Source organism: Notothenia rossii (assembly GCF_949606895.1).
Source record: "Notothenia rossii genome assembly, chromosome: 2".
Taxonomy (NCBI): Eukaryota; Metazoa; Chordata; class Actinopteri; order Perciformes; family Nototheniidae; genus Notothenia; species Notothenia rossii.
This window is the reverse complement of record NC_136904.1, coordinates 76,848,926-76,859,573: the sequence shown is the minus strand read 5'-3', so window position 1 is coordinate 76,859,573 and position 10,648 is coordinate 76,848,926. Positions and strand designations below refer to the sequence as shown.

General features: G+C 41.8%; 2 protein-coding genes across 2 annotated transcripts; both read left to right on the top strand.

The window, feature by feature from the left end:
• Positions 1-6,417: 6,417 nt before the first annotated feature.
• Positions 6,418-7,908, top strand: LOC307029681 (uncharacterized protein; the record flags this gene model as incomplete). The annotated part of the gene is made up of 4 exons (XM_079665760.1): positions 6,418-6,682; positions 7,001-7,127; positions 7,388-7,467; positions 7,786-7,908. Exons 1-4 carry the CDS (start codon positions 6,581-6,583, stop codon positions 7,906-7,908), a joined length of 432 nt encoding a protein of 143 aa, XP_079521886.1. The 5' UTR covers positions 6,418-6,580.
• A 169-nt stretch (positions 7,909-8,077) lies between these two features.
• Positions 8,078-10,330, top strand: LOC307029541 (uncharacterized protein). Its single transcript, XM_079665624.1, has 5 exons — positions 8,078-8,266; positions 8,357-8,455; positions 8,637-8,869; positions 8,960-9,138; positions 9,224-10,330. Exons 1-5 carry the CDS (start codon positions 8,188-8,190, stop codon positions 9,339-9,341), a joined length of 708 nt encoding a protein of 235 aa, XP_079521750.1. The 5' UTR covers positions 8,078-8,187; the 3' UTR covers positions 9,342-10,330.
• Positions 10,331-10,648: the final 318 nt, after the last annotated feature.

The window sequence follows — 10,648 nt, the reverse complement described above, 5'->3', positions numbered from 1 at the left end:
GTCCGATATCGTGACGCTTACAGGGAGGTATCGAACATTACAAAGTAGGTGACTGTGTGGATGCCTGTTCAAAACATTGCAAACTTCAATAAATCATTTAAATTATATATTTGTTTCCGACTTTCATTTGTTCATCGTTCTTAATGTGATGTATAGTAGCTTTGATAGCTGTCCATACCTTCAGACAGCCTAAAAGTAAAACACAAGTTGTTTATTCACAGCCCGAACGCTCATCGAGATGACTGGATCAGTCATGACAACTTGTGATCAGCTCCGATTAAATTGTGATATCAATTCTGTAGCTAACCTCCAGGGAGCACGTTTATTTTATGAAATACCTGTATCCCTCTCATCACAACAAGACTCTACACTGTGCAGGAAAAACAATTACATAGCCTACATGAAAATAACCTTGATGCATGGGAATTAAACACACAAACTATCTTCCGTGGCTATACTGATATGTCACAGTAACGGTAAACCACAGAAAAGTAAGTCCAGCGGGGCACAAGTTGAATACATATAATACGGTAGTTCTATTATGCCTTTAAGCCTATACGTTTAACCCATAAGAACCCCGACCCATTTCTACTTTTGGGGAAATTAAGGGGAACGTCATTTAGACTAAATAGACACATTTCTGACAAGTAACCTCCCAAAGTGTCAAAAAATGATTTATTGAAGTTTGCAATGTTTTGAACAGGCATCCACACAGTCACCTACTTTGTAATGTTCGATACCTCCCTGTAAGCGTCACGATATCGGACTCTCACCCACAACCTCACATACGAGTACTGAATGTGCAGCAAAGTGATCTTAGGAAGGCAGATATAGCAAAAGATGAACGTAAACGACAAACGATGTTTCTTTCCTGGTAAGTCAACAATGGGTCCTCAATGTACACGCCCCGGATTCCTATGACGAAAATAATAGAATGTCGCCAGTTGTCATGACTCAACTTATACTGTAACACCGGGAGGGTGTGTGTATGTGTGGCTCGAGCTAGCGAGAGAGAGACCTTACGCGTATTGTTGTTGTTAGCATCTGGTGCTAGCTAGCTGCGCTAACGGATATAAGGAGCTGTTTAAATGAAAACAGAGGAGCGATATTTCGCCACAACTGCGCCGAGCACTTGACTTTATGCAGGTAGCCAGACAGTGGGACATTGTGGGAAAAGTCAGCACACTCAACATTATTGCAGCGTCCAGGCAGCTCCCGTTCGAGCATATGCCTTGAGTTGCACATAGCCACACACACACACACACACACACACACACACACACACACACACACACACACACACACACACACACACACACACACACACACACACACACACACACACACACACACACACACACACACACACACACACACACACACACACACCCCTTTGCATTTAGCTCAATGTACTTCCTGGTCAGTTCGGCTGCTACGGCAACTCAGAAACCACAACAATGGAGTGGTTCATCGATTTTACTTTGAGCTTGGCCTTAAATATAAAGATATAACATCAGTGCTTGGCAATAGGGACGGGTTTCACACATAGACTGTATATATAAAGGGTTTCACATAAGTGAAGACACCTCAAGAGAGCACTCAGAGCGAGGGGACATGCAAGTCCCTCTGAGCTGAGTTATTGACAGATTTGAATTTCGCGGATCAATAACTCATGAACATAACGTTGTAAAAATACAAACAACATGACTTTATAATCATAGCAAGCTAGACAACGAGCTACAGAATCGTTTTTATCAGAACAGTTCGATACGCGCCGTCATCCGAGCTAAACATCAAGAATAGAGAGCCGCAGTGACGCGTCCTTAAACCCGGAAGTAAACTTCTTCCGGTTCCTTCGTCAAAAACCAATGCAAATTCTCCATAGGATTTTGGAAAATAGCTCGAAATAAGGTCTGTGGTTGACACACATTTAAGAGAGGGATCACGTTTTGTTCAGCCGGATAATCTCCATATGTCAACCGTACTTTTATAATTTTTGAATCCTAAATCTAGTCGCCAGAAGCAAAATGCTAACGTTATGCTATAGACGAACTACAAGCCAGTACAGCAGCAGGGTCGCACAACTTCAACGTCACGCCAACTTAAGATCGTTTCAACTGACTTGCACTGAAACTGCACTTTGAACACTTTAAATATATTATTAACATTTTAAAACTGTATACCCCGGTTATCTAGGCCCTTTTTGTTTTGTTTTATGTATACATGTCACACTGTGGGAAACGATATTTCGATATTTCTGGATGTATAACACATGTAGAATTTTTGACAATAAAGCTGACTTTGACTTTCGCGTGCTTGCATATTTTAACAAAGCTTTTCATTTTAGTGCTGGGGCAGAATCTCTGCTCCGCGCCGTTCCTATATGAGCGGGTTCTCAAAAGAAGGAAAAATTCAAAGCAGCCAGGATAAGGGTTAAACAATAATCTGCTTTAATGGCAAAAACATACAAATACTTCACCTACTTACGAAGCACTCTGCAGAGTACTCCGGGCTCAGGTTCTACCACCGTGTGAGACACGTCTCAGGAACGGCAAGTCAAAAACAAGAGCGCCGATCTTCAAAATGATCACAACATTTATACACAGAGTTCACTTCTGAGCGAGCTAGACAGTGAGTTGGCAGTGTTCCATTGGTCGGTTTCCCTTCTGGGCGGGATCCCAGGTAGTAAGTCAGTTTGTTGATTCCATCTGTCGCTTCACAGTGTATGTGTGTGTGTGTGTGTGTGTGTGTGTGTGTGTGTGTGTGTGTGTGTGTGTGTGTGTGTGTGTGTGTGTGTGTGTGTGTGTGTGTGTGTGTGTGTGTGTGTGTGTGTGTGTGTGTGTGTGTGTGTGTGTGTGTGTGTGTGTGTGTGTGTTCGGTCCCTCTGCCCTCAGGCAGATCCCCCAATCAATGATTTGGAGTCATGACAGAGGACTCTTGGTATCTGCTAGGCAGAAGTCACTCAATGCAGAAATCACAAGTTTAACACACATTCTATATAAGGTGACATTAAAATGAATATACCAGATTGAACTTTCCTACCATAACACGTTACTTTAATACTTCAAATAATTCAAATAATACTTCATTAGCTGCATTACTGAATTACTGAATTTAACTAGAAGTCATGGCTGTGTCAATTACCAGTCTGATATCGTTTTACAAAGATGACAAGAAGAGTGTAGATAGAGGAGAGAACCGCTTCAAGTCAGGACACGTAAAACAGTGCAGCCTAGATGAAGGTGTGCTTACCGGTGTTGTCAGGGCTAGCATGAGGGACAAGGTTTATAGTGTCGGTGAGTAGTGATAGCAAGAGTACCGTTAACCTAGAATTAATTTATTCACATTCATTCCCATCAACAAATCCATTTTATGTGTCACATGAAATCTTTATTACAAATATTACACACCAGAAAACACAGAAATATCCATGAAATAAACATACAGTAGGCTATAAGGTATGATTGGGAAGGCATTACAAATGTAAATATATTTTAAATAATAAAACAATCCCCCCACCACAGGTATCTACAGGAGAAGAGGGAATTCTCTCCACTAAATGTGAATGCCCACGTGGAGAATGGAAATGCAGTCATGCGGCTACATGAGTCATCTTTGCCATCCACAATTTCAGCTGCACTGACACCCCCTGTCAGTGGAAGAAGCCAAAGGCAGCTAAACGTACACATACAGTGGAGGAGCTATTTCCTCCAACCAATAACTAATTTAACCCGCTGACAAGAGAGCCCACCTCCGAAGATCGTGACTGGCTGAGGGACAGACTCGGGGGCAGGTTCTCAGGAATCTATTGGCTCCTCTCCCCCGAGCCGGAAGAGGAACACTACAGCTTGGAAAACACTTACTGTTCCTGAAATTATCAAATCTGTTGGGCATCAGGGACCTGAGGCAATTGTGGCAAGCATGGCATTGTCTGAGGAGCAACAGAGGGCAATTCAGGTGGCTACCACTGGTCAGCGAACCAGCCCAAACTAGCATTTGTTCAGGAAAGGAAGGTTGACTGCCAGCAACTTTGGAGCTGTCCTGAGGTCAAAGCGTGTGACTGCTTCCCTTATTGCCAGGGTGCTAGGGCAACAACAGGCCCTTGATGGTGTTTTGTCTGTACAGTGGGGGACTATGAATGAATGTGAGGGCGTCAGGGCATTCACCACTGCAACCCAGATGCAGGTCCATGAGTCAGGATTGTTGGGGGCATCTCCAGATGGTCTGGTAGGGTCTTCCGCTGTGCTGGAGGGAAAGTGTCCCTACAGAGCCAGGGAATTGCAATTAGTGAAGCATTGCAAATCAAGGGCTTCTTTGTCAGTAAGGAAGGAGAAACATTCAGCCTGCGGGAGGAACATCCTTACAGGCACCAAGTGCAAGGTCAGCTTCACCTCAATGCAAGAAAGAAGAAGAAATAAAAAAATTGTGAATCGTTTTTAATTTACATTTACTCGCCATTGCAATGTTGTCGTTGTTAGGTTTCCTGTCAGCTCGTCTGTTGGGAAGATATAAAATATTAGTTTCATGGAAGTCACACCGTCACATATAAGAGAATTAAGACATACAGTACATAGGCTAAAACAAAACATCTAAAGATATAACCTTGCACTTTGATAAGTCTCGTGAACATTTTCACTATTTTGACATTTTTATAGATGAAAATTGAACTAAAGAAATAAATGGTAGATTAATCCATATTGAAAATAGGTGTTAGCTGCTAGACTAATTATAATAGTTATATTTCTTAATTAATTAAGATAAGATATACTGTATTGATCCCAATTTGGGAAATGTTTGTGTTTCAGCAGCATAACAAGAAAAACAAAATATAAGTTATTATATATACAAAAGTATGTGAGGGATGGAATATTAAATTGAATATAAATGTAAAATGTACATGTGATTTTACATCCAAGAGAAGCTATGGAGCAGAAAGTTCTCTGCCAGCCAGAGGTGATTTGTTATTAGTTCAATATGTCAAACTGATTTCCCTGACTACAATCTTTAGTTACATGGTGAAACGTTATGCTGCTTGTACTAATTAGACTTATCATATAAGCCACACAGGTTTTAATAGGATGTTGTAGTGCCGAGGACATGGAGTCGGAGGCGGTGCAATGGAGATGTGAAAGGGTACTTTAATAGAGAGCAGAATAGGACATGTTGTCGGGTCGCAGCCCGGGTCGACAAGAGTAAGAGCCAAGAGGGCACACACTATATATAAGTAACACATAACATGTCCGTGTGGGAACAATAGCCGCAACTGTAATTGAATTATGAACCAGTGGTTAAATACGTGGTCACAACACAAGCCCCCCCAGAATTCAAACAGGGCAAAAATAAAACCTCGCGCCCGTGGAGGAAGCACCACAGGGGCCGACGAGGATGTGGTCACAGGTGAGGACCGGGCCATGGTGAGGAGAGGGTAGGGGCCCTAACAAGGGCGAGGGCACCCCCACCGGGGGCGGGCCGGAACGGTCCGTCGTAAGGGGGCCGCAGTAGGTGTCGCGGACTTAGGTTATTAAAGAGTTATTGTGTCAAAATATAGGAAATGTATTAATATTTTATTGTATAATCGGTACAGGAAATTACATCATTCAGAGCACCACCTATTGGCCAAAGACGCTGCCACCGGCATTGCGATCCATCCTCTGACAAAGTAAGTTGGGTCTCTAAAGTCTGATACATGTTTTGCTTAGATTTAATAATTGGGGCTTTTTTTTAAGCCTTTACTCGCATGGTTCATCATACATACTGAACTGTTCTAAGTCTGAGAAATGCTTTCGCCATAATCAGCAAAGCAACATTAATGTGAAATTATTCTTGCGGGCGGCTAGCTAGCTAGCTAACGTTCAACATAAGCTTAAACTAGTTTAGCTACATTTATATCAGCTCATAAGTGGTGTGTGAAAAATATTTGTCTTAATTACGGCTACATACGTCGGTGTTAAAGTGTGAGTTATACGTTATCTTAATCGCTTTTGTTTTACACATGACAGTACTAACGTTGGCCGACATTTTAATATATGTTTGGGGGGGAGGGGCATAGTCCACGTCCATGTGCTTGTTACGCGTATGAAACAGGAAACACGTAAATGAACTCAGTCTGTCTAAAGTAGTTAAACCGTCACAATGTGCATTTAAAAAAACTAGTTTCACTACATAATTCACTTTTTCTGTTCTCTCCTGCAGCTCCTGTACCCACACCACAAACCCATACACTGATCTACACCATCATAAAACCAACGGCACTTTTAAGAGCCAAACTCAACCTATCTCTCTGTCTATCTACCTACCTTTCTTATAGTTATTGTCTCTATCTTTTTCTATCATTCATTATCTATTTCTTCATCTATCCATCTCAATCTTACAATCTGTCTCTCTATCTCTGTTTGTCTCATACAGCAGCTGTTGCTGGCTGGCTGGCTGGCTGGCTGGCTGGCTGGCTGGCTGGCTGGCTGGCTGGCTGGCTGGCTGGCTGGCTGGCTGGCTGGCTGGCTGGCTGGCTGGCTGGCTGGCTGGCTGGCTGGCTGGCTGGCTGGCTGGCTGGCTGGCTGGCTGGCTGGCTGGCTGTGTTGCAATGGCAACAAAACACAACCCAGACCCCAATAATCCCACATCCAAAGAAGGGAAACGCATGGCTCTTGAGCTGAAGCATGAACACATGCTAGCTGAAGCTAAGGTTGGTGTTTTAACCCATATGACCTCATTCATTTCCCACTTGAATTTGGCACTATCTGTTATCCAAAAAATGCTGAACAGGCCAAGAGTAACTGGATTTTAGGGCCTTTGCAAAACGGTTCATCATTACAACATGGGGGGCAGAGGCTTACTAAATAAAGCTTGTTCAACTTGTTTTACTTCATTAGTTGTATATGGTAGGAAAAACTTGAAGCAAAAATGTTCTTCAAGTGAATTAATTTACTTTTATTTGTCCACTGTCATATGGTATCAGTTTATCAGCAACATCAACCTTACATGAGTTGTTACTTGGTCACAGAAAGCAGCTGAGGAGAGGAAACGGGCACGCTCTGTAGGAGACACTTTACAGTCCCCTAAAAGGGGCTGTGTAGGACGTGGCAAGCCGAGAGGGAGGCGTGGAGGGCGACGCCAAGGCTCAGCTACAGGTTGAAATCCCAATTATTTTACATTTTTATGAATTTACTAAGTAAATGGTTGGAAAATTGAAAAAACACAGTAATTGCTTGTTGAGGGTCTACAATAATTCCAATATATAAACGCATAGTGACACTACAGTCGGAGACATTCCCACTGTGGTGTCATAAGAACTATGCTTTATTTAATTTCACAAGCTTTTAAACAATAGATAGATAATACAAATCATCAGTTATCTGTTGTTGTTAACCCTCTGTGTGATGTTTTACAGTCACATCCCCCCGACTGAGGGCTTCCAGTCTTCCAGTGTGGAGGTTCTGCGTACTGAACCTTCAGCACAACACGAATTTGGTAAATCACAAAAATGGCTTTAAGTTTAAAACTAAAATCAATTTTTAAATAAATTGTGTTAGTGAGAGAAAATAACCTTATACACAACTGACAGTTCAGAACTCGAACGAGGAATGTAATACAGTAAAGATATTGGCCAGTTCCATACTGAGCAAAGAAATGATCCTTGATTTTTAGTGTTCATCTTAAAAATAGTCATTTACAGTTAAAGTTTCCCATTCTGTTCACAGAAAAGAATATGGAGAGACTCTCTGACATTCTTTCCTCATGTCCTCCTCCTGAGCCTCAAAAAGCTCTGCCTCATCCTGGTCTTTTCAGCAGCAGAAAGCCTCAGAGCGCTGGAAAGAAGCGAGACCACACCACCTACAATGCCTTCTAGAAAAAGAGGCTGTTGGTCATCCCCTGTGTGGCCTCTGCCACGAGACGGCTGTTATGAGGTGAGATAACATTTACCTTTATTTAAATTACTTTACCTAATTGTAATTTTTCAGTATTAATGCTCAGTGCCCTGCTATTTCAGCTAACATGCATGACCTTTGGGATGTTAGAAAACTGGATACCTAGGGAAAACCCACATGAAAATGAAAGTAATTCTAGGATATTAGAATAATTTTGTATTTCCTCCCAAGGTGTAGAGAGTGTCTCCCCGAGGAGCGGTTCTGTGGAGACTGTGATGTACTTCATCACAAGAACCAGCCACTCCACAACAGGGACAGTTTAATGAATGTTTTTTTTAAACCAATTAGTCCAACAACGTGTGTTGTTAGAGTGGAAGGTGGATATGACACCCATGACCAAGGTATGCTCTCTCAAACTTGCATTTTGATGTTCACATGGCTCTTCGGCCAGCATATAATGGTAATTAGTGCTTTTCTTTTCTTTTTGACAGCTTGCATATTGCCAACTGTGAAGGCACCCAACTGCTCCTGTAAAGGCACAAACTTCACTGTGGTACCAGGCAAACCAGTGATTTTAATTAACATCAATGGTAAACAAATATATATATATTTGGATTTCTATTGAATTGTTGTTATATGTTTACTGTTGGGCTGAGGCATTGTGCTTCCACTTGGAGTAAAACCTTCATGTAATATCTGTTCATCTTTGACTATTTGTAGATGGAACTGTTGTAAAATGTGTCTTAATTATGTTTATTTACTTGTTCCAAGGGCGTTATGACTTGCATCTGCCACTAGATGTCTGTCAAACTTGCCAGCAGCAGTGGACCCCCGACTTGAAAGTCCTCCTTAAGAGTGGATACTGGCCAGCTTCGGTCAGTATTTCCACACTTTACACCTTGGATCTCCTGAGCTCCTTTGAAGAGCTCAAGGTCATCTCTCCGGGATTCTCCAGACAGACCTTTGCAAAGCTGCTGGAGCATCGCACAAAGTGTGGAGGAAGAGTAAGTGTAAAAATATTCTTTACCATATTATACATTATAACATTTCCGTAAATAGACCAAATCACAGCAATATATGTAATTATCTTCCAGTCTGGACCTGTCAACGGAGATGCACTGCAGCGCAGCTTTCTGGAGTTCTCCTATGCCTCGTATGAGGAAGACCAGCTCTGCTGTGGTGCTCCTTTCATCTGCCCTGCCTGCACGCCGGAGATGTTGGCTGTTTCTGCAGATGGAAACAGGAAGCTGTATCGCTTTCGGCGAAGTGGAAGGTGCTGTTTTTACAATGTTGTTATTTAACTTTTTTGATTACTGTTTATATTTCATGGATATATTTGCTAATCTTTTTTTCCTCAGTTCTGATGGCAGCGCCTTTTTTAATGGGCTGTTTGTAGCAGAAGACAGCGCGGTGGCTGCAATTGTCGACAAAATACAGAGATCACTGAAAAATGCAAGTTTTTATTCGTCATTTTAACTTATAGGTATATCACAAAAATAGCCATGTATATCCGACCCTGACTTTCTTCAAATTCAGCTACTTTTCTATCTATACGGCGCTGGTTATGGCTAGAAAGGATCCGTCTTGTGTAAAACTCTCGCGAGAGTTTGGCTGAATGTCACATGGCTGAATGTTTACGTTTGGCAGGCAGCCTTTCAGTTATGATCGTTAACATCAGTGGGCCACAGCAACTGATGATGAGAAGCTAAACTATCTATTAATTATGTCAATTACAGGGAGTGTGATTGTTGAAATAGGGTGTTAGCGGTCTTGCTGGTGTTCAAAGAAGAATGACAACACTGTAGATCACCAACACTATGGTTTATTTTTTATTCACAGGCAAGTCAACGTTGTCGCAGTAAAAGTCCCAAGATAGCTCCTGGTGCAATAAAATGTTCCCTTGCAGTGTTTTACTATTATGTCTGATGTTTCTCTATTAATATTGCTGCTGCATTAATGTGTATGTTGCATCATGTTACTGCTGTAGATGTGTATGTTGCATCAGGTTACTGCTGTAGATGTGTTTCCGAGCCGCTCCGATTACAACGAGAGTTACAACGAGAACGTGATGTCATATTTACACTAGACGGATCCTTTCTAGCCATAACCATGGACAAACCCCGTGATAGTCCTCAAGCTCTGATTGGATGTTTGAGTGTGCGCCGAGGGTTACGCCCAGCGTCGAACAGCACTTTGAAAGGGGATGGAACCACGGCAGACTCTCCAAAACTGGATTTGAACGGGTCCACCCCCTCCCCCACCCCGTCCCCAGAACTACAAATGTAGTAACTGTGTAGTAACTACACACTATTGTATGTTTCGAAACTATGGCACGTCTCAGCTGGGAATTGTTAAAAGACGTTTTCATATTTCCCATAATAAGAAGTTGCCAGTATTAAACTGTGTACATCCCTGGAGGTTTAGGGGTTAGGAAACACTCACATTTAAAACATATAATTAATAAATGGGGGGAAATGTGCTTGTGCCCATAATGGGCAGCATTAATATATATATATTAATGCTGCCCACTATGGGCAGCATTAATAAATAATAAATAATAAATATAATATATATAATATAAATAATATATACATATATATATAATATAATATAAATAATAAAGCTCTTCTGACCTTAGCTGGCATGTGGGTATATATACCCACATGCCAGCTAAGGTCAGAAGAGCTTTATTTAACAGCTCGTCTTATGTCTGTGACCCCTCCTGTTGTAAATTGATAAGCCTGAAACATGCACTTGTCAAGGTTCAGGGGCAAATTTAGCAA